Source organism: Aulonocara sp. 'chitande type north' Nkhata Bay, linkage group LG6 (genome assembly GCF_057382095.1).
Source record: "Aulonocara sp. 'chitande type north' Nkhata Bay isolate Kocher_YH1m ecotype deep benthic linkage group LG6, A_spYH_male_GT1.1, whole genome shotgun sequence".
Lineage (NCBI taxonomy): Eukaryota > Metazoa > Chordata > Actinopteri > Cichliformes > Cichlidae > Aulonocara > Aulonocara sp. 'chitande type north' Nkhata Bay.
The window spans coordinates 41,591,124-41,618,315 of NC_141349.1; the positions used below are offsets into that span (position 1 = coordinate 41,591,124).

The following is a 27,192-nucleotide window of genomic DNA, read 5'->3' on the forward strand; positions in this document are numbered from 1 at the left end:
CGTCTACTTTGTGATGAAAGGGGAGCAACATACTGAACCTAAGGAGTGAAAAACTGAAACTGAAGTATGCCATCCACATCTATATGATGCCAGTAGCAACGTTGCATTAATACTATCTATGTTTGGATCAGTCCGCCCACTCCTACCACAGGCCCCCATTCATATGCATTCCCAAGAGAACTGTATCAGAAGTTTTCTGGTTTCACCCTGGTTGCGAGTCTATGGCCACCCCTTGGCTCCGCCTCTGTTCAGAGAATGAAACCTCTTATCCCTGGGTTTTACCACTTCTTTTGCCTCATATGGAAGTTACTTTTTAGATTAATATATATAAAATATATCATTTTGAGAGACTCCTTTTATTCTTGTGGTAAGTTTGTAGGTCTGTCACTCTGTAACACCTACTGTAAGAAGCAGTTACTAACTAACAGCCGTACAGGCGATACATTCGAGCCTAATCTTAGCTGCATTTGCATTTATGGCTTAACTACCATACAGTACTGGCAAATGTTTCAGATGTGTCCGAGCAGAATCACCATGAGTCACCCTGAGTAAATTCAGAATGCGGCCCATAGAAAAAACCGCAGATGTGGCATAGACAGATGTGAGCAGACGCTAACGTCTGGTCTCTGTTAGCCACAGACCACCTTTAAAGGGAAAGAGTCTGCATTTCACCCGACCCATAGAAGGTGGACCTGCGCCTGACTTTGGGCATCCTGTCTACAGCCTGTGTCAACAGGTCAAAATGCCAACTGTGAGACACATTAGGGTGACACGTTCATCTCTGTAAGGATATTATTTTTGGTCTTTGTTATGAGCGAATTATTCTATAAAGATCATTCCCACATACTTCTACCAAAAGAGAAATTCATCTTTCATTTCCTCCTCAGATTAAGAGGCTTAATTGAAAATGACGAACGGCAAGAACAATGGCCAACACCCTCTTGAACAAAATATTCAGTGGCGGCCGTTACAGCGAATACCAAAAAGACCCACCACGCCTGGTCACACCTGCAGTGACGAGCAGTATACCTGTTTGGCAGCTCCCTCCTCTCATTGCCCTATAAAACCTTCCTCCGGGCTCCGTCAGCACCACCTCTTGCGTACCACTCGTGGAGACTTAGCGATCGCCGCACCTGAGAACAGAGACCGACTCATCATGACCTCCATCCGCCACGGATTATCCGCTCTTTCCCTCTCCTCCGCGCCCAGCCTGCGAAGCTCTCGGGGTACAATGAGCGTCTATGGCGGGGCAGGTGGTAGAAACGTCCGGGTGTCTTACGCCTCCAACGGCCTCGGCTCCGGCTTTGACTTGTCACAGACGCTCTCAGGTGACAGCGGCAGCTTCTCCGTATCAGGCAACGAGAAGGTGACTATGCAGAACCTCAACGACCGGCTGGCTTCCTACCTGGAAAAGGTGCGCTCTCTGGAGACTTCCAACGCGCAGCTGGAGCGTCAAATCCGCGAGTGGTACGAGAAGCAGACCCCCACTGTCAGGGACTACAGCAAGTATGAGAAAATCATCGAAGACCTGCGCAAAAAGGTGAGCTCTCCCCTTCAGTAAATGTTTAACTAAAGAAAACAATTTCAAAACTTCAAAAAATGAAGCTGAACTCTTCTTTCCAACCTTTAAACTTTTTTTTTATCTCCCACATCTGTTGTTGATAAGCTCTGAATGTTGCCGAACTAAGTTCCCTTCGTTTCTTAGTATTTTTTTAACCCTTTCTGCATTAGGTGATGATGGAAATGCCGTTATTTGTTTGAAGAAAAACATAAAAATCAAACACAAATTATTGTTTCAACATATGTCGCCTGTTTTTCAAAGGAAGTCACCTGCTTCTTTTAAACACAATAAGGCTACTCTGCAACATTATCAATAACATATGGCATGCTGACACACCAGCAGCATCATTCAGTTGTCTGTCCGTGGAATGTGGATCAGATCAAAAAAAACTACACAAAATGACAAACTGGACTTTGTTACTCAACAGGATGTAGAAACCCTGCCAAGAGTGATGCTCAGACGCACTTGATGAACAAAATAGTTCTTTGATCCTGTTAAAGCATTTACTCTGGAATGAATAAATAAAGTTATTCTGTGTAATAACCCAACCTTGCCAGCCTACATTCTGGACAATGAGTCACTAACACGCCTTTGTGGTAGTATTATATTCGGATTAGAAACCACTCACGCTATTTCTGCTTTGTTTACTTTTCCTAGATCGGCTTGGCCACACAGGACAACGCCAGGCTGATGCTGCAGATTGATAACGCCAGGCTGGCTGCAGAGGACTTCAGAATCAAGTGAGTGGGAACATTTGCCGATGTCTGTGTGGTGGAAAAATAATTAGCTGACTGGTATTTATTCAGACGTGACTTCACCCGTTCTTGCTCTCTCTTGATATTATCACTGACCCGTAACCTTCAACAACAAAAGGAAAAAGTGGTTTAACTGGCCCAGCTGGTTTTTGAGCTAACGCTACATCGTCTGTATTTGTTTTTGTTTTAACATCAATCGAGCAGCTACAGCAATATAAGCAATATTTTATCCCCAACAGGTTTGAGAATGAGCTGGCGGTGCGCATGTCGGTGGAGTCGGACATCGCAGGGCTGCGAAGGGTTCTGGATGACCTCACCATGAGCAGGTCTGATCTGGAGATGCAGGTGGAGGGTTTGAAGGAGGAGCTGGTCTACCTGAAGAAGAACCACGAGGAGGTGAGCGGCCTGCTGTCACTGACATCAGAGTGGCAGAACAAAAAACAGACATGTGATGCACTTTGAAAGTCTCAGGGCTGCACATCCAGAAAACAGAGTGCAGAACAAAAGCATGAAAGTAGTTTTTGATGAGTCAGTTCACCAGCAATTTGGCATCATTTGCCTACTCAAACAGCCGTTAATCCCGAATTTGTTTAGATCATTTTAATGTGACTTCAGAGCCTCAGGCTGATAAAAAAAGATAAGACTTTTCACATGACAGTCCAGGTCTGCTTAGATGACAAAAGTCTCATAAATGTCCACCTGCATAAAAAAACACATTCAAAGAAAAATGCTTTGGCCACACAGAACAACAGTGGGATACAGTGAAAACACAGCGAGTCAGCAGCACACAGAGTCATGAACTGAATCAGTGTGAGGCTACATGAATGCAGTGTTTATAAATTTTGGTACTTTCTGTAACAGTCTGGTTTTAACTGGCTCTTCACCTTAGGACCCAAACTGTTTTTTTCCTCTCTTAGCATTTCATGCTCTTACCTGTTACTGTTGTCATGGTTTCAGGAGCTCGCAGCCCTGCGTGGACAGGTTTCTGGCAGCTCTGTGAATGTGGAGGTGGACGCCAAGCCTCAGGAAGACCTGAACAAGGTCTTGGATGAGATCAGAGCTCAGTATGAGGGCATCAATGAAAAGAACCGCCGTGAGATGGAGGCCTGGTATAAGGTCAAGGTGAGGAGAAGAGGCTGCACTTTGAACTGAATCATCTCATGACTGCACTAAAATAAATGTGATCACCCGATGGCTTGAATATCTTTGTGACCATTATTGTGTCCATTTTGATACCTTTTAGTTTGATGAGCTGAACAAGCAGGTGGCTTCCAGCACAGAGACCCTCCAGTCCTCAAAGACTGAGATCAACGATCTCAAGAGGACCCTGCAGGCCCTGCAGATCGAGCTACAGTCCCAGATCAGCCTGGTAAGGAAGGCTCTACATACCAGCAACACATTTGCAGCATTTTCCTGAACACACCACAAACCGCAGTTAGTCAACCTGCCAGTCACCATTTTTTATGCCTTATGCGACTCAAGTGGAAATACGAGTTTCAAAACAAGCAATTAGCACTCGGCACACACTCCTTTATCCTCGTGTGTTTACTCTCCCATGAAGAAATCTGCCTTGGAGGGTCAACTGTCAGAGACAGAGTCCCGCTACAGCCTGCAGCTTACCCGGCTCCAGGCTATGGTGGACGGCTTGGAGAAGGAGCTCAGCGAGGTGAGGGTGGACATCGAGAGGCAGTCCATGGAGTACCAGCTGCTGCTCGACATCAAGACCAGGCTGGAGATGGAGATTGCAGAGTACAGAAGGTTGCTGGATGGAGAGGATATACAGTAAGTTACTTATAAATAAACATCTATCACTGTAAATAACTACTTTTGCAGTAAAGCAGAGGTTTAAACTGGTGCCAGTGGCTGTATTAATGTGCTAGTGCTCTGGCATCAATGCATTTAAAGTCAGCCAAAGCTGACGAGAGGAGCAGGAGTTGCAGCTAATCCAAAAAAAATTGAATAAAAATTTTGTAATCAGTAAAGACGTGGTTTGGCGACCAGTAGAATAGTTCCTGGGTTTTTCCAATGTTAGCTGCATAGGCGAAGACCACCCTCACTAACTTCTGATGCACTCCCATTCATTTTGTTCTGTAAGCAGGCCTGAAATATAATACGAACCGCACAGTTCAAGAGTTACTCCTTGTCAGCTTTCAAAGGTTAAAGGGTTGGATGAAGAAATGGTGGTAAAAACGCTTCCTGCCAGAAGAAGGAAACATGAGTAAAACTAATGTGTCATAATCTTAAAGCTGTGGGCATTAAAAAAAAGACCCAACAACATAATTTTGTGTTATAGTTTGTTTTATTAAAGCAAACCAAAGTTTTGGGAATGCCAAGCATCCTTAAAACATTAAAATGTTTCAAAAGCACAAACAGGAAAGGCAGGTTCACTTCAGTATCCCGAGTATCCTCAGAAAGCAAGAGGATACAGCACTCTGTGGCCAAATAAAGCAAACTTTAACCCTTAATAACATCAAACCAGCTGAGCTATACAAATTCCCTCTCCATATAGATGTCATAAAAGAGGAAATTGACTGTAAAGACTTTTATTTTTTATCTTATTTTATTATATGCCAGGCTGTAAACATGTTCATTTGTGCTGTAAAGCTGGAAACTTTAACGTGGGAGTTTGTGGACACTGACTCGCATTTGGAAAGTTTTAAAAGTTCCTGCACCCAAAAGTTCATCATTTAGTACTTTTTTCCTTAAACTTGTAGCAATCCAAAATTAACTTTTTTGCTTTCGTGCAGGAAAACCGTTAAGGTCGTCGAGGTCAAAGAAGAACGTAAGTTTACGTCACTGCTGCTTTTATTTATCTCAGTGTTGTTGCCTGGTAAAATGACACATACTACAGGTTTAAATTATGTTCCTATTCGCTCCGCAGGTAAACCAGTCAGAACCCAGAGGAAAAAGGTGGTGATTGAGGAGATCGTTGATGGGAAAGTGGTGTCCCGCTCAGAAGATGTAGACACAGAGGTCATCAGCAAGTAGACAGACTCTCAGCAGATCTGTACCAAAAAAACAACCAATAGGTGCCCTTCCTGTCCTCAGATGTCTACTAAAGCTATTCAGGAAGAGAATTTGTAAATATTTCTCTCCTAAATCTTTTTTTTTTTTTTTGGGATTGCTATTTGGGTTTTATTTTTCTCAGAAAATATTTATTCTGATTTAATGTTTCAGAAAATAACAAAGCTATTAAAATTGGAATAAAAAGTTTCTAAAAACCAGCGACACGGAGTCTACTCCTGCAGTGCCTCACTCATACATTAGGTGGCACTGTCAAGCAGATTAGTGAAAAAGCGTTTGTGCAAAGTCAATTTGAATATTAAGGTACATTTTCAATGTTGTATGAATAGAAATGGCATTTTATGTAGCAAATCTTACATTAACAGTGCTGAAGGTGTTACATGATGCTTTTAATAAGGGAGCCAATATCCTTGAAATGCTTAGACCACTGTGCTGTGCTATTCCACAGAAGGAGAGCAGACCTCGCTTCCCATAAACATTTGTGTCTCTGAGCTCTTTGTGTCCTTGTTTTCATTTCCTCAAATGAACAAACATCTGCCTTCCTTTTCGTGTCATTTTCTAACCTAAACACAAGAAACGCGCACAAAGCTTTCAGCTCTTCCTTTGTGCAAAAAGAACATGCACATGCCTCATAATTAAACTTAATGTGACACACTGCAGTTTTGGTGCTACTTTTAGGGACTGTACAAAAACAACTAGCAGGTGACAATATTTTCTTTGCTTACATAGTATTCTTAGAGCAGGTATATCTTTCATGTAACCAACGCCAGGCTAAGCGATGTAGTTATTAATTATCACACACACACACACACACACACACTTTGATTGTTTGGAGGCAAATGCATCAACATATTCTTAATTATAGACCATAATTAAAATGAAAATTATGTTTTGTGGGCAATTCCTGTCTGTAAGTATTAAATATAAACATATGTCTACAGATTTACAATAAATTAATAACTAACGCCGCTAATCACTCCTACCCTTATCCATGGCATACATCGAATGAGCTACACTGTGCTGCAAACATGGTGAGTATTCAGGATCAGCTCTTAACATTTAACATTCGTACGAGATTGATGTTACTTTAGCTTTATCATATTTATCATACGATTATTAATAATCACTTAATACAGACTATGTGTAATTACACACAAACATATTTTAAATTCTAATGTTTTTCTTTGCTTTGTTGTCCATAAACCTGAAATCAGCGCTGAGCTGAGGAAGAGTTCCTTACTCTCACTTTAAGTGACCAGAAACATGGTGACAGTCTGAAGATTGACTGCTGCAAGTCTTTTTGTGGTCTTCACCTGTTAGTTTGAGAAACCACTTGTGTGAGAGGTGAAACGGCTTCACAGACTTAAAACAAAAAGTCCAGTTGCCTTTTATTTTCAAGCTCTTACAGTTACCACGACTGATGAAAACCTGCACAGACATAAACATCATGTAGTGACTTACGAAGTGATTCACTCCTCTCTGCTCATGCAGTGTATGTCAGTGTCCACTAGATATCAGTATGCTCACAAAGATCGTCTGTTCCTGTTTCTGCAAAGTCTTTGACAAGTGGAGGTGATGCTTGTTTGTGCCCTCACCATGTGACAGCTGGGACAGGCTTCATACTCGGGTCATGTCTATTTTTAGATTCAATTTAAAAAAAAAAAAAAAAAAAAACAATTTAAAATTAATATTGGCTGACACAAAGATATATTTGAAGACACACAGAAGTAGAATGACACAGTTTTCAGTGGGAACAGACCAGTACATCTCTTATATGTGTCATGTGAGACTGTTATGAAGAGGGGGGTGGGCTAATTCCATTTAAGCAAAAGTTTTAGCATCAAAATTTTGTATTTTTAAATTATGAATATGTACTATAGGAAGATATATGTATTAAATGTAGATCACTTTGAGATGGTGTTAACTACTTATATTCTGTTGAGTAGCTTTATCTGCATTAGCACAGTAACATATATTACAGAGTACAAAGGATAGCACTAGTACTAGTATTTTCGTGTCAGATGAAAATACTAGTACTAAGTGCTACATGTTCTCATCCAGTGTGGTTAATCTAGCGCATGTTTTTGGCGAGAGGGCATCACTACTCGGCGCCCAGAGGACCCGGTTTTTCCACTTCCTGGTAGAAGCTTCCTGAGTGAAAAGTTTGAGGTGTAGTTTCATCTCCTGTAACATGAGGCTGCAATATGATAAAAACAAACTCCGGATTATGTGTGCATGATGTTATATTTACTCCTGTGTGATTGTCAGAGTTCGTTAAATAAAAACAGTAAAGGTCGCTTAAAGCTCTGCTTCCTCCTGCAGACTTTCACACTCTGCAGCAGACTGTGCCACTCAGGGCTGGGGTCCCTAGTCACGACCTAAATGATGACAAAATCTTGCACCACGGAAAGCTGACGTCACCGCGGTACAGTCACCGCTCCGGTGACGTCACGTGACGGAGGCCGGGCGGCAGCATAAACAAAAGCCGAGAGTTTAATGCCATCTGCTGGACGGACACAGCCTGTCACCCAGCATCATTACGTCATCCGGGAGAAACCGGAACCAGCTGCGGATCGAAGTAACCTGGGAGCCCGGACCTGAATGCAAAATGAGCCAGGAAGCGAAAGAGCAGGACAGACAGTGAGATTAATAATGGACAGAAGCTGCCAGCATCTCACTCTCTGATATCATACAAACAGATCTCTGAAGTTTACACTTAATACCTGGAATCCACAGGTTTTTCTTATTGTGAAAAACACAAAAAGACACGAAACCTAAAAATGTTTCTGAAAGACTTTCTAAAAATCTGTGTATTCATTCAAAAAATATTGTACAGATTACTGAGAAACCCAAATATTCATTATTTTCTGCCTTATTTTGGACCAAACTTCCCTCCAGACTACAATAAATGTCATGTGGTGTCCAGTCGTGTTTCGCTCTCTGTAAAGAACCGTTTAAAATAATATTATTCTCAGAGCAAACCAAGCTGGCTAATTAAACACAGAAGTGGCTGACACATAAATGAAGTATGATGAGCATACTTTATGGAAATAGTAAAGTTAGAGTTTTTAATGAGGCACAAAACTCTGATAATCTTGTATTTATTAATTATTAGTTAAATCTGGTAAAACACATATCACATTTTTAATTGCTTTTTTCACTTTTTAAAAGTTATTTAAAACTAGTCCAACTATGAAAATTAAAATGCAAAAGTTTTATTTATTGTAAATAATATTTCTAAACATGAATCTAAGTCAAATTAAACAAAACGTTTAAGGAAAACATGGAAAACATGTTCTGTTTTAATCTTTAGTTGTTTGGTCAAAATATTAAATATAATAAACTTGTATTACCTGTCCTGTATTTGTTCCATAACATCAAATACACATTTTTGTCAAAGACTCCACATGTAATCATAATAAAAACAAAATAACTAATAAAAACCGATACTATAATACTAATATAAAACTGAAATGAATTCAATTAGAATTTCTATCCTGAAAAGCAAAAAAATATGAAAAAATATTTAAAAACTAAATGAAAATTAATCTTTTGGTCTGGACAGAGTGTTTTATTTTGGAAACTGGCCACGTCCTCTGTGCTGTTCCTGTGTGTGACTTCCAACATGCTCTGTGTAGCCTGATGCAATTCACCCTTGTGGATGTGAGACAGCAAATCCCAGACAAGCCCCTAATTTGTAATTCGCAGAATTTAACTACAATTTTCCCCACTAGGGGGCAGTGTTTTGACAGTGGGATTATTGAATTGTTTTTGGATATGTCCTGCTGTATATTAATTGCTTTTATTGCTTTTATTGCTTTTATTGATTTGGCTGGTTAAATAAAGGTTATTCTGACTCACTGCACCATCTTGTGGTATGAAGCGGTGTTATATGAAGGTATAATCTAGCCGTAGTGTGGTGGTTAACACATTTGCATAACAAGCAGAAGATCTCTTTTTTAGTTCTGGGAGATAACGCAGCTGACTTTGGGGTTGTGCTGGTATGGCATCTGCACCAAAACAAACAAAAAAACAAAAAAACAAACAAACAAACAAACAAACAAACAAACAAACAAACAAACATGTGGTTCTTGTTTGATTCCTCATCTGACCCTAGTTTGACTTTGGTTATTATCTCTTTAACACAACACTCAGATATTTTGAACATGAAGTTGTCCAAAATGTTTTTGTTTTTCTGTACATTCAGTAAATAACTAGATGAGTTTAATTTTTTTAAAAATTATTTTAAGCACACACCTTTAACAAGGAAGGATGCAACGAAAGAAACTACAATATTAAAACCGACTGAACACCAATCAGCCTGGCAGTTAGTCAACATTTACTTATATATAACGAACAAAGGTGGGGGAAATAAACAAAAGGGAAATAAATGGATGCGTCTAAGGCTAAAATGACCCAGAGAAACCACTTTTCTTTCAAGAATAACACAAAACCATGAGCTACATAATGTTAGAGGAAAGGTGGGTTAAATGGAAATGTCAGAGACCCCTGCCCAGCTTCCATTGCCCTAAAGTAAAGCGCGTGAAGTACGGAGGTCAGTCTAAAGTCTGTATCAGGACACACGATTCAAATGACGTCAAAGAATGGTTAGATCAGGTTTTGTGCAGCAGCTGCTTGTGCTCGCTTGTGCTTGGTGCAATCTCAGGTCCGAATACGGGAGAATAAGCTCGTTACCTGCTCTCGTGGTTTGGAGCGTTTCAAAAATACAGCATAAACACGACGTGGAATCGCTCAGGTGTGGAAACTGCTCACAGAGAACTGAGCAGCTGTCCGTGGTGCTGAAAGTGATCGTGCATTAAACCGGCGGTGATTTATTCGAGTTGACGAAATACAAAAGCATTGAAAGGGGACCGGAAGCAGCCGGTAGTGTCAGACACCGACACGCTTTGTGCTCCCTGAACTTTGTGTGGGTTTGAGATGCGCGTGCCCGAGCGACGCCTGGGATGGTTAAGGACCCCATTCTCACATGAGTAAGCGCGCCTCTGCAAAAACGGGAGATGACGGTGGGCTGCATTCCCATTGACTGAGAGAGAGAGAGAGAGAGAGAGAGAGAGAGAGAGAGAGCACGGACTCCGCCTATACCAACCCCACATCCAGCTCCAGTCCGACGACGGCGGAGGCTCCACAGATCAGCCGAGCGAAGAAGAACCACGGCCCCCTCCTCAGCTCGACTCAATTCCCGGCGTGAAAAAACGGAGATGGGCTCCGTGTGAATCCGGGCGGTGGAGGGGAGAGGAGGGCAGGCGGGGGGTGGGGGGGAACGACGACGAGAGCGTGGTGGGGGCAGAAACACCCATAAAGAGGACAAACAAAAGCACAGCCGAGGGTGCCTCCAACCATGAGCGGCGCGCACTACTCGCCGGAGCTGCGGCTGCCGCTACCGCGTTCACTACGCCCGCCGACCATGTCGTGAGGTGTGGCTCGGGAACACTCCGGGGAACCTGTCAGCCGAAACGACACGCCGAGGAGAAGGAGGAGGAGGTGGTGGTGGGGTGGTGCTGGTCGAAAAGATGTCCGCCTCGGTGGGGCCCCAGGGCGGCCCTCGCCCACCCACCGTGCCGCCGTCCATGCCAGATCTGCCGGACCTTAGCCACCTCACCGAGGAGGAAAGGAAGATAATCATGGCAGTGATGGCTCGGCAAAAGGAGGAAGAGGAGAAAGAACAAGCCATGCTAAAGTAAGGGCAACATTTTCTTCCTCCTCTGTGGAAGTTCTAAGGCACAGAAAGCTGCTCTTGTAGCCGAGCTCTCCATTATAACCATCACATCCAGTAACCACCAGCCTCTGCGATTCCGTCATTTTGCACTTGTGGAGGTGTTGATGTGTTCCCAAACATGCAGCCACCGATATAACAGCACCCAGGGCTCGGGAGGTGTTTCCGAAAAGAATCGTGGTTGCATTAGAAGACCGGATGCTGCTGAAAACAATCGATACATTTAAAACAATTTACGGCCACAGTGAGTGGAGACGGCCCGGGTCAAACAGGTGTAGAAAGGGGCTGTGGTGAGGGTGGGGTGTGACAGTGCTGATGGGGAGAGAGGTAGGGGAGGAGGGGATGAATCATAGCATTATCCAGCCCTCACCCACTCGTTTTCATCAATGGGGACTGCACCCCATCCGTCGGTTTACACATCCAGCGCCGCTCAGATTTCCCTTTTTACGCACGCGTGCAGGCTGGAGTGTGAGCTTTATCGCTGTAGGTTTCTGCGGACAGTGTGTGTGTGTGTGTGTGTGTGTGTGTGTGTGTGTGTGTGATATCCTTTACAATAACAGCAGAAACAATGACATTATAGCTCACTAGCTCACAGGCCTGGAGCGAACCAAGCCGCTTTCATAAGCCCAGCAGAGGGCCGGTGGTGAGGCGGCGTGTAAGACTGTGCTCCCCTCGGCGGAGAGGAGAAGATGGGGTGTGGTTGGCATTCTTAGCAGGCCACAACCAGATAACATACAGATTAGGAAAGACAGAATTGTAACAACATAATAATGATATTGGACGTTTGTAAACCCTCTGCTTGTCGATCGAGCAGGCTGTCAGAGAAAACTGAGAGAAGAATAAGAACAGAGAGTGCTGGTCTGGGGGATGCTTGGCTGTACAGAAGCTTTATGGGAAAATGACAGAAGGGGACCACTTCAAACTGAACAAACCCACTATGAGATGATAGGGAGACGTTATAGAGGGTTGGGTGTACTCCAGCTGCCTTTTACAAAAGCTGGGTTGCATTGCAGTTTGATGCATCGGGGGGCGGGGGTTGAACACAAGCAATCTTTAAGACACTGTGAGTCAGGGCTGTATGTGATAACTTGCTCCTGAAACATGCGAGGACCCTTATTCTGCTGTCTTTTAGCTTCTCTGTCCTTCTCTGATTCTAATGACTGTTTTCATTTCCTCACTGAAGGGAAACAGAGTGAGGGCCAGCGTTGGGCCCCTTGAGAGGAAGTGATGTATTTAATGTTCCATGAGGCACAGGCAGCAGGTTCAGTCAATAATGGCTTCATCATCTGGCTAATCATTAACCGGACCAGAACACCATGGCCAAAGGAGTAATGTGATTTTAGAGAAATGTGCAGGCATTAGCTACTGAGGCACTCTTTGATATTTACCACTATATGGTGTAAGATTATTATGCACAGTATAGAAGCCAGACACAGGACTGAACTAATATTTTATTGAGCAGAAACGTACTCAAACCGGGTTTCATTTCATCATTAAACCCAGCGGTTCATTGTCAAAGTCCTTCTAGAAGCACGTTTCGCCACTTGGGGATCTTTGGCCAGGTATTTTGAAGTCCCTGTTTAAATAAACTTTAATTGTTCAGCTCTTTAATTAAACTGTAAATCAATCTTTTGCATACCTGCTGGGGTACGCAAATTGATGGCAGTGTAGTTTGATCATGCTTGAATGGAAGAGCTGTACACATAGAAACAGAAGCTGAATTATATAGAACAGAAGAAATCAGGAAAAATGAAGAGACAAGCATATGTTTTACAAGCAGGACAACAATAAAAACAAGGGACACACAAGTATGTAAGTTTGAGCTTTCCAGCTGAACAGTAGGCGATGACCATCTTCATGCACGCTCACACAAATGGGGTCAAGAGATTTAGGATAGTCACAGCTGAATGAGAATCCAGGATTAAGTCCATACTTCAGTGCAGAGAGTTACTGGAATTGGACTTTTGTTTTAGAGGGAAAAAAAGTTTTCTTGTCACAATATGTTTTGAATTATGAGTTAACAAGCAGCACGGTGGCACGGTGGTTAGCACTGTTGCCTCACAGCAAGAAGGTCCTGAGTTCAATTCCACCATCAGGCCGGGGTCTTTCTGTGTGGAGTTTGCATGTTCTCCCCGTGTTTGCGTGGGTTCCCTCCGGGTACTCCGGCTTCCTCCCACCGTCCAAAGACATGCAACTTGTGGGGATAGGTTAATTGGATAATCCAAATTGCCACTAGGTGTGAATGTGAGTGTGAATGGTTGTCTGTCCCTATGTGTTAGCTCTGTGACAGACTGGTGACCTGTCCAGGGTGTACCCCGCCTTTTGCCCTATGACAGCTGGGATAGGCTCCAGCGACCCTGAAAAGGATAAGCGGAAGCGAATGGATGGATGGAGTTAACAAGCAAGATGTGCATGCAGCAAATGTTCCCCAACTGTGCTCATCTGCAATCTGAAGCAACCAATTCAATAGCAGTCAGTGCGTTAGGACGGAAATCTAAGGTTAAAAATTATCATCTGGATTACTGGGCAACTTGAATCTTCTCATTTTGAACGTATAATGGCGCTACTGGAAGGTAAAGTTCATTATAGGCAGTGTTGGTCAAGTTACTTGAAAAAAGTAATCAGTAACTAATTACTGATTACTTCCCAAAAAAGTAATCCTGTTACTTTACTGATTACTTATTTTCAAAAGTAATTAATTACTTAGTTACTTAGTTACGTAGTTACTTTTTAAAAACACGATTTACAACCTGAATAGGTAATAAAGTGATAGATCTTTCAGCCCAATTCTACTTTTTCTACATAATCCATCATACAAAATGTAATCAAATGGAAAAGTCTCTTTTTAAAACTTGTTTTATTAGTTTTAATCTTTTAACTTTATGCATCAAGCAAAAATTTAATTATATGCAACATTCTCTGACTGGAAGAAATTAGTTTAACATTTAAACCTATTTTCTGCACATTCCAGCACATAAAATAAAATATTTTTTGTGTTTACACTCAGTCTTTCAAATAGATGCAAGTAAAACACAGCAGAAAATAAATAAAGTCAAAGACTCAGCGGTGCTGTTGCTCTATTTTCACCTGTAAAGCAGGACTGGGGTAGGCGGAGGTTTACCCTGGTGCAGGTGTGCCGCGGTCAGTGGAAGAATCCGCGAGTTTCTCTGTGAGTTTCCCATTACGTCGTAGCTACTCAGTGCTTGTTCGGAGGTTTAGGGGTTTTTTTCACTGTAAAAAGAAGTTTTCTTCCCACGCACAGCGGACACTAATGTTTTTGTCACTTTTTATGGAATCAAACTCAAAGTAAGGTCAGTACTTCCACGCTTTAAACGCTGCACGCTCATACTCTCTCCCGCACTCGATATATGATCCATTGTTGATCTGCACACAGCTGTTGTCACGAACGTCGCACTTGCTTACGTCACTGTCATGAGACACTCGCAAAAAAATCACGGTTTTAGTAATGAAGTAACGCATCTGTTTCTACATCTAACCAAGAGCCTTTAGTTCTACGCTCATAGCTGCAAACTAATCAGAATGAAAATGAAAGTAAAACGCTCCCAGCAGGAGGCAAACTGCAGCCTTCTGACTCCAGCCTCCTCATGCAGCCACTGTCGCTCTATATAATGTGACTGTTGTCTCTCAGTGTTCACCGCAGTTATAGCCAGTGTGTCAAGACTGCCGTCCAAGGAGGTTTTGTGTGTAATGGTGAGGAACGGTGTAGCGACATCACCCATTGGTTTCAGGATATTTTGCAGCTTCAATATTAGTGTTTTGGCTACAGAAAATGCTAATGTTGCTAGAAGTGACCATATTTGGATTAGAGGGTGGAGTTTCAAGTTTTCAGCTAACACTAGCAAACTTGGTAACTTGGTAGCAAACGTAGCAAGCTGCACAGGTGCTATTGCACAGAAAGTAACAGAGAAATAAAATACTGCAATTTCACTCTAGTTAGCAGAGGTGACGCCTGGCAGATGCCTGTGTCTGGACGCCTGCCAATGAAAGTGGCAAAGCTTCACACTCCAGTATCCAAACAGATGAATTATTGAAAAAATAATTGTCTCTCAGATTCAAGTGGCCATGAGAGGAAGTGCAGCTTTGGCACTTCCGTGTTGGCTTCATTTTTCTACTTGGATGTGACTAGTACCTGATAGAGTGACAGCACGTAATGTCTGGGGATGAAAACATGTTGCTGTCTGTGAATGAAGCAGAAATCAGTGAGTATAAAGGAGACGTAGCTACCCAACAGGGCACTAAATTGAAAAGTTTTTTGCTTTTTTGTAATTTAAGGATTTAAGACCTTGATAAATTTTTATTTGTGTGCTTCTACACTGTCTGTTGAACGTGTAGGGTTTATTCCTCATGCATTCATGTCCAGAGATGTTTTCCAACACCAGTGAGAGCCTACAGCCAAAAGGACATTCAGTACCTTAGTACATCAAGACCATTCCACCTGGCCAGCACTGCCTGAGAGTCAAGCAGCTGGCAGCGATAAGGTTATACTGATATGGGACTTTATCTGTCACGAGTTTAACCTCCAGCATGAAAGAAACATCGCAGAGCCAGATCACCTGCTTCTGAGCTCACAGGCGGTGAGAAGTCAGCACCTGGGTTTTCCTTCACTAATTCACAGCTACAACAAACGCTTTGTCCTCCTCTAATGCATTGTAGACTTCAGAAACTCCCTCCATTGACTTGGCTAAATCTCCATTGACTTCCTAATCCAGAGGAAGGTTGGTACAGGGGAGCCGTCGTGCAAAAGGGGAAGGATCAAAATGCAGTATGCAGCAGTGACCATAATCTCAGGAACAAATAATTCTAAGCACAACAGGAAATCTTTTTTCTGCTCAATGTTCCATCCACCCCTGGGAGCTTTGAGGTTCCCAAAACGTAAATATAGAAATAATGTTTAAAATATTGATGTGCTCAGAGCAGAGTTTGTAGACAGGGTGGATGCACAGCACAGGGGTGGTAGGCGATGTTAATGGAGGCCTCCGCTTATGTTGATCTTAAGGGAAAGAAGTAAAAGCACCATCAGCAGTCGTACCCATTGAATCAATGAGCATGCACATCTGCGTTGGTTTTGTTTTCAGGACTTTAAACTTTTTTCTGATCTGTACAAGGTGCAGATTGTTCCTTGAAACCAGATGGGCAGCAGAAGAAATAAGGACTTGGGGGACAGAAGGAGGGAGAGGAGGGAGGATTTAGAGGTTTTAAGGATTAGAGTGGTGGAAGAGAAGGAAAGGGCGAGACTGAAAGAATGGGAAGTTTCCCACACACACACACACACACACACACACACACACAGCTAATCTCCCTTTACCAGAGCTCCCCAATGCTGTAAGGCTGCAGGGTGCATGGAGAGGGCAGCGGCGCCCTCCGCCCTGTGTGCCGTCTGATGTGGCTGCTACAGCTGGGAGACAAGGTCAAAAACAGGCTGGGTCTTTGGTTCTAGCATCTGTTCTAATGTGTGGAGTCTGGTTTCTACTTTATTGAACTGATTGTTTTCCTCTTATTTAATATTTACATAAACAGTGAGAGATAGATTGTGATGTTACAGGGTGAGAGGTCGAGACCAGAGAAGTCCTGCCTGACTCTGTCGTAGTTCTTTCAAAATAGACCACTCCCCTTTCTGCAAGTTCCTGTATGTAAACAATCTGTTACAGGTAACCAGTATTTACACGTAAAAACCTCACAGAGTTACTACAACTATAGAACTTTTAAAATATGAAAAAACAAGCTCCTGGTAAATATTATGATCCAATGCCGTTTACTTTCTGTGACTTAGCTGTCCACCCACTTATCCGGTAGACTGGCGAAACTCAATGTGATGCTGTTTCTGTGTTTAAAAGCTGAAAAAATGAAAAGGACAATTAAAATAAAATGAAGAGAAGAAACTGCGTTTACGCTGAAGTTTGCATGGGGACTGACCAGCACGAGGGACATGAGACAGGCAATCAGGGCAAGGGAGCCAATTACAAAAGGAAGAAGTAACCCTGTTTCAACCTGTGAAAGAAACCCTGCTTTTATTGTAAAATAGGAAATAAACAAAAGACAACTAACAACAGATTCAAGAATCACACTTAGATAACCATGAATACAAGCGCATGGATGAGACAGAGGCAGAAAGAGGGAATCACTGGGGAGACTGTACCACTACATCTACTGCTAAAATGATCACGATGTGAACCAAACACAACATCACAAAAGTGAATTTCATCCTCAGAGAACACTTAACGTAATAACAACAAACAAAAACTTGACAAATATAACAAGAAATAAAAAAAAACAGTCTACTAGAATATTAAAGAAATCAACAGAAGAAACTAAAAGTTCACCAAACAGAAAATTGAATCTTCAAACAGATATGAGCCAGACAGAAACTAAAACTCAAATATATGTTAACTAAGAACTCAAAAACCACACAAACCCCGGGGCCGTGACAGCAGCGGCTACAATTATGTCACCTTACCAAATAATGTCTCCAGAGTAAAGAAAAAAACTTGTTGTCTTTCAGCTGAAATTAAAAGCAACATTTTCAGATCAGACTGAAGAGTTTCAAGGTTTCTGGGAGAAAAATGCTAATGCTGAATTATGGATCAGGTCTGGAAATAGCACACACTTGGAAGTGGTTCCTGAAATATTTAAGTATTCAGTTCACTGGCTGCTGTTGATGCTGTGAACCTTTTTTGTTTCTTGTTAACCTGATTCATTTTTGTCCTGAAGTTAAATTGCACTAATTACAGTGTGTAGTGTTTGCACTTTGTCCCGGCGCACAGACAAACTGTGAGCACGGATACTTGAATGCACACAGGGAAGCATGTGTGCCCATTTTTTCCTATTTTACACTGGTAAACACTCGCACTCATGCAAGATTGTACGCTCAAAATCGGCACCCACCCACCTCCACATGATGCACACGTTCTGACAGCATGTGTACCGCTGTCCTTATAACGAGAAGTGAAACACAAACAGCCACAAACCCAGATGGCTTGCAGAAGGAAAGGACACTCTAACAAAGACAGCACGCCTGCGTTACTGTACAGTTTGTCCTGTTGCTTTGCAGCGAGCGTTCGCTCGCTTTCCAGACAGCTGGAGCAAGTGTGAGTCCATGTGCTTCTGTGTGTGTTTGAGTTTCCTGGATTGGATCGTCACACTTTGCTCTTAATTAAAAGAACTTCGAGGCAGTCGGGTGTGTCTGCAACACCTGGAGGGAATAGAAGCCCGGCGTGTGTTTGTGTGCATGGTTCTGAGCTTCCGTCCGTCATCTTTTTACTTAATTTTCATTTAATTTGCAAGAGGAAAAAAAAGAGCGTAGTGCACCTGTGTGTATGCATGTGTGTGTCCAATGCAGTAAATATGGGCCAGAATCTAGGTTTGAAAGCCAGAGAATGTATGTGGACGGGCCTGTTCACACATTTTCTGCATACTATTTCTCGGGCTTTTCTGCAGCATTCATTCAATTGAAAGCTTTCTGTCACCAGAAACAATGCTCACCAAACACAGTGACGGATTCTTACAACTCCCGATGACATTCAGTGACAGTTTTTGTTTAACGCTCACTTCTGCCATGTGCACATTGTTTTCTTTTTCTTTTGCCATTATCAGATATTCTCTGATTATTACTTTCAGGAGAAATAATGTGGTTATGGTTAAAAACAACAACAACTAAAGTTTGGGGAAGGTTGTTTGGTTGTAAAAAGGGTTAAAAACATTGGAATCTGAACTTCAGCCAGATTTGTTACAGCCTCTTTTCCACCTTTTTTTTTTTTTTTTTTTTTTTTAAATATTTTTATTGAGAGACAAGTGTACAGTAGTTTACAATGACAACACAATCTGTTCCCCTCACATATTTTTTAGCTTTTCTTACATGAACAGACACAATAACACACACACAGGCACATCTACACACACGCTTAAGTAAACAAACAAAACAAAACCTAATAAGAAACCCAAAACAAACACAAACCCCAAAAGGGGGGAAAAAAAAAAAAAAAAAAAAAGGGGGGGGGGGGGGGGAAGAGACATGATATTAATCAGCTGGTAGAGCGTTTAATGACTTGCAATAGTCCACGAAGGGGCCCCAGATAGAATAAAATTCTCTGTATTTGCCCTTCGCCACAAGGCCTATCTTTTGCAATTTAAGAGATGACATCACATCTCTAAACCAAAAAGAAACTGAAGGTGGCTTTGAAGATTTCCAAAGGAGTAAGATGCAACGTCTAGCCAAAAGTGATGTAAAGGCTAATATTTTGAAGTGTGTAGGGTCGGTTAGACCAGTGTTGACTGGAAGCCCAAAAACAGCTAGAAAAGGGTCCATGCAGATTTGGGTCCCAAGAGCTTTGGAAAGAATAACTGAATACTGACTCCAGAAGCCATGGAGTCTTGGGCACAGAAAGAACATATGACCTAGGTCACATGGGGTGGCATGACATCTCTCACACTGATCCATCACTTGTGGGTAAATCTCAGACAGACGAGACTTTGAATAGTAAACCCTGTACAACACCTTGAACTGGATGAGTTGTAACCTGGCACAGGACGTACTATAACGGACATTGGATACTGCTTTCTCCCATTGCTGATCCGAAAAAATTATTCCTAACTCCTGCTCCCAAGCCCCCCTAATTTTAGCAACGGAATGGACATTTAAATCCATAAGTTGTTTATATATTAAAGATATAATTGACTTCTTATTGGGTTTAAGGGATAAGAATTCCTCCCACGGTTGGACATTTGGGAGAAGAGGGTAGGAGGGGAAGAGAGCAGAAGTGCAATGCCGTGCCTGAAAATAACGGAATAGATTGGTAGCCGGAAGATTTGTTTCTGAACACAGGTCTAAAAAAGTTAAGAAAGTGCCATCTTTATAGAGATCCTTAAATGTATTAATACCATGACGCTTCCACTGTACATAGGTACCATCAATGAGGCCAGGAGTAAACAGATGGTTCTGCGTGATGGGCATGTGTACTGACGCAGAGATGTACTTAAAATGACTCCTGAATTGTGACCAGACCCTTAGACTAGACTGTACCACGGGATTTTGGGTGAAATGAGAAGGCTTAAGTGGTAGTGGAGAGAATAATAAAGCTTCTAAGGATGAGGAAGTGCACGACAGGCGTTCCAGTTTGCACCACAGCAGGTCTTGAGATTCAAGCCAATGGGTCAATTTGTGAACATGAGAGGACCAATAGTAAAATAAAAAGTTAGGCAAGGCAAGACCACCATCAAATGTCAGTCTCTGTAATAATGATTTCCTCACCCTGGGGTGTTTCCCTCCCCACAAAAACGATGTAACTAGCTGGTCTAACTTTTTGAAAAAAGCTTTAGGTAAAAATATAGGAATACTCTGAAACAGAAATAACAATCGAGGCAAAATGTTCATCTTTACAGCATTGATCCGACCAATTAGGGACAAAGGTAGCGATTTCCATCTCTGAAAATCTGATTGAATTTGAGTCATTAAAGGGGAGAAATTGGAAGAGTATAGAGAAGACAAAGTACGAGTCATGTTAACTCCCAAATATTTAAAGCCAGCAGGGCTAAGTCTAAAAGGAATGTCAGATTGTTTAAGTGTAAGACTTAAAGAATTTATGGGGAAACATTCACTTTTAAGAAGATTTATTTTGTAACCTGACAGAGAGCCGAACTTGTTTAGTAGAGACACAATCGATGGTATGCTAGATAAGGGATCAGAAACATATAGAAGCAGGTCATCTGCATATAAAGACAATTTTACGTCAAGGCCTGACCGGGAAATACCACGAAAATGAGGAAGGGCCTTCAAAGCTACAGATAGGGGTTCAATTACAATAGCAAAAAGTAGGGGGGACAGGGGGCAACCCTGTCTCGTGCCGCGTGACAATGAGAAGTAGCCAGAGGAAACACCATTTGTATAGACACTGGCTTGGGGTGCCCTGTACAACAGTCGAATCCATGAAATGAATCTGTCCTTGAAACCAAATCTTTGCAAGACCGCAAAGAGAAAGCTCCACTCTACACGATCGAAAGCTTTCTCAACATCAAGTGAGATAACTACTTCTGGATTAGTGGTTGAGTGTTGGGAAAGAATGACATTCAAAAGCGTGCGGACATTAAAGAACAGCTGGCGGCCTTTAATAAAGCCATTCTGTTCATCTGAAATAATAGTAGGAAGAACCTTTTCAAGGCGAATTGCTAAAATTTTAGCCAAGACTTTAACATCAACATTCAGCAGTGAAATAGGCCTATACGAGGTGCAAGACGTAGGATCCTTACCCTTCTTTAAGAGAACAGTAATTAGTGCTTGAGACAATGTAGGGGGCAATAGACCACGTTCAAAAGATTCATTATACACTGAAAGAAGTAGTGGGGCTAACTTGTCTATAAAAGTTTTTAAAAATTCAACTGAAAACCCGTCAGGTCCTGGTGCCTTACCATTGTGCATGGTCTTGATTGCATGCACAATTTCATCCAGCCTAAGAGGGGCATCTAATTGTTCAGCTATAACAGGATCGACAGTGGGCATTGTAAGACCGTTAAAAAAAGAATCCATCTCTGAGGCGTCAGCAGCAGATTCAGATTCATATAGGGAGGAATAGTACGTCTTAAACACCTCGTTTACTTCCTTTGAATCAGAGACCGAGTTGCCTGCCGCATCTTTAATTTGGGAAATTAATCGAGACGAGGCCTGACGTTTTAACTGATGGGCCAAAAGCCTTCTGGGCTTATCACCATATTCATAATAAGTCGCACGCGCACGAAGTAAAAGACGTTCAGCATCTGCCGTAGAAAGTAAATCAAATTCAGTCTGCAAGTCAAGTCGTCTTTTATGCAAATCGGGAGTGGGACTGTCAACAACCTGTCTATCTATGTCACAAATTTGTGTAGTCAAAGTTTGAAGTTTGGCTTTGTGGCTTTTAGTGGAATGGGCAGAGAAAGAAATTATTTGCCCACACACATATGCCTTAAGAGATTCCCAAAGCAATGACCTCGTAACAGTATTGCTGTCGTTAAACACCATAAATTCATCAATTGCGGATTTGATAAAGGTAACAAACCCCTCATCCGAAAGCAACAAAGAGTTAAATCTCCAGGGTGAGGAAAAAGAGGACTGGGCTATGAGCTTGATGTCAACGCTAAGTGGTGCGTGATCGGAAATGACAATAGGATGATATGTAGATGACAGTACTTTTGGAATAAGGGAACCGTCCACAAAAAAATAATCAATCCGCGAAAAGGACTGATGTACCTGAGAAAAGAAAGAGTACGCTCTGGCAGTAGGGTTAGAAAACCTCCAGGGATCTACAAAACCATTCTGAAACATAAACTTAGAAATAGACTTGGACATAGAGGATTGGGTCAGGGTCCGAGGATTCGAACGATCTAAGGCAGGATCAATAACACAGTTTAGGTCACCACCCAATATCAAAAGATGAGTATCAAGGGAAGGGAGACTACTCAAAAGTGCATCTGTAAAACCTGGATTATCAAAATTTGGCGCATACACATTGACTAAGAGGACGGGTACATTGTACATGGTGCCTACAACAACCAAATACCTCCCGTTTTTGTCAGCTTTAATCTCAGAGGCTGTAAACTGTACCCTTCTGTTTATTAAGATCGCCACCCCCCTGGCTTTTGAATTAAACATTGAATGGAAAGTATGACCCACCCATGGGCACCTGAGCCTAAGATGATCCCGATCTCGCAAATGGGTCTCTTGCAAAAACATTACATCACTCTTTAAACGTTTAAGATGCGTAAATATTTTAGATCGTTTAATTGGGCTATTCATACCTTTGACATTCCAAGTTAAAAATCTAATACCACTATTGCCTAAGGACTGACCTGAAGTGCTGATCATTGCAGAAAGACAAAAGAGAAAATACTTATTTCTTCACCCCCAAAGAAAGAACAAGTGGGAAAAACACACTCACACAAACACACAACGCAAACCCACAACAACAAAAGTACAGCTTCAGAATAAAAATAATAATAACACGTCAAACACACCCACCCGCCTCCCCCCTGCACAGCAAAAGCCCCCATCCCCAAACGACGGAGACGGCAGTGCACGCTCCCACCCGGAGCAATCTGAACAAAAACGCTCCCGACTACGAAACGAACCGTGTCAAACCAAAGCTCCAACAGAGTCTTTTCTCAATAGATTAAAAGGCACAAATAAAATAAAAATAACCCAATTATATTTTACTATTAGACAGGTAAAACAAAACAAGTGTTTGGCAGAGTAACAAACTTAGCTTACCACAATGATGTTTGGATTAGGATCATACGCTATTTCAAACAGACAAACATTGTCCTGCTATATCTTTTATCTTGTGGTTATTGTCTTAATATATTCCTTGGCCTCATCTGGCGAGACGAAGTCGCGCTGCATTCCTTGATAAGTGATCCGTAGTCTTGCCGGATAGAGGATCCCAAATCGGACTCCCTGGATGCCGCGAAGCTGGCGACGGACCTCATTGAAAGCCGCACGGGCCCGCGCTGTCTTAGCGGTGTGGTCGGGGAACACAGAAATGGTCATATTATTTATCTGCACTCTCTGCAGCTCCCTGGCCTTCTGGAGAATCCTAGCACAGTCCGCGTAATAGTGCAGCCTCACAACCACAGCACGGGGACGTTCACCGGTGTTAGGTTTGGGGGCCAAAGTTCGGTGGGCTCTGTCTACAAGCGGCTCCTTCCCAAGCTGAAATGCCTCCATCAACAGCATGGACACATCTGTAGCGGACAGGACGTTCTCCTCTGGCACACCAACAATGCGTATATTATTGCGGCGAGACCTGGACTCCAAATCCTCGCATTTATTCTCCAATTTGGCCAACTCCTTTGACATCGCATCAACTTTGGCTTGGAGGTGGACAATATCATCTGTACATGTGGAGAGAGACTGCTCCATCCCCGTAACCGTGCTCCTGAGGCCAGCGAATTCCTGCCGCATGGTAGTTATATCTGAGGAAAGGTCCGTTTTTAGTTGCTGTATGTCGGACCTGATAGACGTGAGATTCTCCGCAAACGCTGCCGTCAGTTCCTTTTTAAACAGTGATGAAATTTCTTCACGAAGTTCAGAGAGGAGTTCAGCCTTCGTGAATTTTTCCGTATCGACGAGCGGCGTGTCGGGTGACCCAGGCCGTGGCGAAGTTTTACCACGAGGCGGGGATGCAGTGTTAGCAGCAGGCCGCAAGTTCGGCTGAGAGGTGCTTGCGCTCTTATTAACCTTACGCGACATTGTAAACACAAAAGGCAAAAACAGTCTTGTCTCGGAACTATACAAAAAGAAAAAAACCCGTCAAAATGTGCCTGGAAATGCTAGATAATAACTAGACTCTGCAGGAGCTACGCTCGGTGCGACCTACGCCATAGTCACATAAACCGGAAGTCTCCTTTTCCACCTTTTTAACGCTTGTATTGGTTATACTTTAAAATCCGTATTAGTCAAGAATAATCATAATTTTTGTGATACTGAGTTATTTGAACTGCTGGTTCCCCCATGAAACTATGTGAAGGAGTGTCAGTTTTAAACCCTCTGTGTATGCAGATATTTACATTTCTTTTTTTTTCCAAAAATATCCATCCGTCTTAGGGCAACAGGCAGGGTACACCCTGGACAGGTCGCCAGTCTGTCACAGGGCTGACACATAGACAAGGGCAATTTAGAGTCACCAATTAACTTATCCCCACTAACTGCATGTCTTTGGACTGTGAGAGGAAGCTGGAGCACCCGGAGAGAACCCACGCTGTGAGGCAACAGTGCTAAGCACCGTGCCACCATGCCGTCCATGCATTTTGTTAAACAATTAAAACTAAAGACTGTATAATGCAAACACTGATCTTAAAATTGATGGAGTCAACCACTGTCGTGCCGTGCGACAGGTGGCATAAAAGCACCTTTAGGCTCCACCCCCACTGTGTCCCTGAATCAGACATATGGAATCAAACAGATAATTAACAACAAAGGGAAAGTGATGCTTTTTCTACGAGTATAGTATAGTCAGTGACCTAGGTGGTCATGAATTTAAATAATGTAGACTACATAAGCACAAGATGTTACCACTGTGATATCAGCCTTTACTTTGTGAAATCCTGTTATCAATTGTTGTTGTTTTCTTCTTTATGTACTAAAATCTGTAATCACACGATGAGGAAACTACACACTCCCACTGTAGTGAGTTTTCAATCTTAAGGCAAAACTTGAACCTAGTGATTAAGACCATAAAGTCTTCGTTCCTTTTCAGATCTCTTAGTTATGTCCATCTTTTATGTACAGCCTATGGATTCAGCACAAAAAGCTGAAAACAAATGTTTCATCTAAACAGATGCAGAACAAAGTCAGCCTAAAGTTGGAGTCATGTTTCCATAATTGTGAGTACTCTCAGCATCAACAGTATTTGACTTTACTCTGTTCTGCTCTCAATAATAGAGTGTATGTAAATGATGTGACAACTAAGTTATGAACTAGGCCAAAAAACACAGCATCTGTGGAATGGTTTTCCCAGTTTGGCTTGTAAAAGATTAGATTAGATTTTCTTTCCCCACCTGATCAGTCCAAGCTTTTCTCATCAGTCACAAAGGCTCATGTGGCCTCATAAGAGCAGTGAGGGTTCAAAACCTGCTGGTAGAGCAGGGTGATATGGCCAAAAATATTTATCACGATATATATTTGAAAATTTGCGATAACGATATAACCGACGATATAATTGATGCGAGACAAAATACAACTCCACAACATTACTAGCGCAAAAAGACAACCTTCCATTTATTTTCACTTAAACAAGAAGCTGGTTTTTATGTACATTAAAGCTTTATAAAAATGTAACAGTGCAAATGCAAATTCCTTGCTGAAAGTTTAACCAAAAGGCATTTCCAGTAGAAATGGGCTGACATATCCTGAGCATAACCATGTATAATATCCACTGAAGTTAAAAATAGGTGCTTTGCAACATTAAACTGCAGTGTGCAGTACGCATTTTTCGGACCATAAGGTGCACGGGATTATAAGGCACATTAAGCGAAACAAAGCAGTCAGGAAATCAAACTTTATTCAACTCATTCTTCTTGCTTCCTCCACTTCTGTACCATTGATTCATTAATGTTGAATTCTCTGGCAGCTGCTCTATTCCCATGTTGTTGCAGTCTATTAATGACTAACCTCGTATTGTGGATGGATTATCTCAGTTGTTCTCCTGACTGAAGTTTGGTCCGTTTACAGCATCCTGCCATGCGATTGCATTTGTCTCTAACCATGAAGAACCTTCACGTTAACTTTTATAAGTGGAAAAGTGTTAGTGTTCGTCCTCCAGCTTCACTGTTTATGTTATGCTAACATAGCTGTATCGCTAGCGATCACGTAGCACATCATTATATACCAGCTAGCCCAACTTCAGTAACCCTACAAACGTCACTGCTGTTTAGTTTCCTGTCTTCATTTATGTTGGAAGTGATAGCAGAGCTGTACGTTTGATTTTTTTCAGAAATCTCTCAGTCAGAACATGCAATATCATGCTTAGGTAACTAGCGAAACTAGCGAGCTAACTTCCGCTAGCTTCCTGCTAACTTCTAACTCCGTTAAATGTAATAACTTTTGTTTTCATGGATGCCTGGAAGTTAAACTTTATAGTTACACCTGGTAAAGCAGCAATGCTGATCGTTTTATTAAAGATGAAAGAATTTAGACAGTTTTTAACTCTTAAGTGATGCTGCAGTGTTGTTTGACCTGAAGCATACGGAGTTTAGGACCCAGATTACTCCCAGATTTAAGAGCATCTTAGTCCGACAAATATGACAATAACAACGGCCGCTTGCATGTTCTGCAAAAAAATGTGCTTTGTCGTGTATCTGACGGACAAACACCAAACCAGTTCCACATCACGGAAGTTGCACCATTTTTACAAACCAATTCTGGTTCATCAGTTTCACTCAACAATCAGCCATGTGCGTATGAAAACAAAGGCACTGCGCATGCGCGTTTTACTCCCATTCTATCGCGATATTTCATTTTCCTATCGTTGCCTAACATTATACCGGTATTACCGTGAACGGTATAATATGGCCCAGCCCTACCTGCTGGTAATCTTTTTGAGAAGAGCGGAGACATTTACACGGTATCGGTATATTAA

At 42.1% G+C, this 27,192-nt stretch overlaps 2 protein-coding genes across 19 annotated transcripts in view; both read left to right on the forward strand.

The window, feature by feature from the left end:
* The first annotated feature begins 892 nt into the window (after positions 1–892).
* On the forward strand, positions 893–5,831 carry LOC147328569 (keratin, type I cytoskeletal 19-like). Its single transcript, XM_086297053.1, has 8 exons — positions 893–1,540; positions 2,219–2,301; positions 2,556–2,712; positions 3,274–3,438; positions 3,560–3,685; positions 3,878–4,098; positions 5,064–5,098; positions 5,198–5,831. Exons 1-8 carry the CDS (start codon positions 908–910, stop codon positions 5,302–5,304), a joined length of 1,527 nt encoding a protein of 508 aa, XP_086153179.1. The 5' UTR covers positions 893–907; the 3' UTR covers positions 5,305–5,831.
* Positions 5,832–10,628: 4,797 nt separating this feature from the next.
* Positions 10,629–27,192, forward strand: part of rims1b (regulating synaptic membrane exocytosis 1b) — a 92,895-nt gene continuing 76,331 nt past the window's right edge. For all 18 annotated transcript variants that reach the window (XM_086297032.1, XM_086297046.1, XM_086297043.1 and 15 more), the window contains exon 1: positions 10,629–11,038. In XM_086297032.1, coding sequence (XP_086153158.1) covers positions 10,872–11,038 — 167 coding nt within the window. In that variant the 5' untranslated portion in view covers positions 10,629–10,871. The remainder of the gene's footprint in view (positions 11,039–27,192) is intronic.

Coding starts and splice junctions, on each gene's coding strand:
- LOC147328569 (XM_086297053.1), top strand. CDS start 908: ATGACGAACGGCAAGAACAATGGCCAACACCCTCTTGAACAAAATATT. Junction 1,541..2,218: donor TCGAAGACCTGCGCAAAAAG/GTGAGCTCTCCC, acceptor TACTTTTCCTAG/ATCGGCTTGGCCACACAGGA. Junction 3,686..3,877: donor TACAGTCCCAGATCAGCCTG/GTAAGGAAGGCT, acceptor TCTCCCATGAAG/AAATCTGCCTTGGAGGGTCA.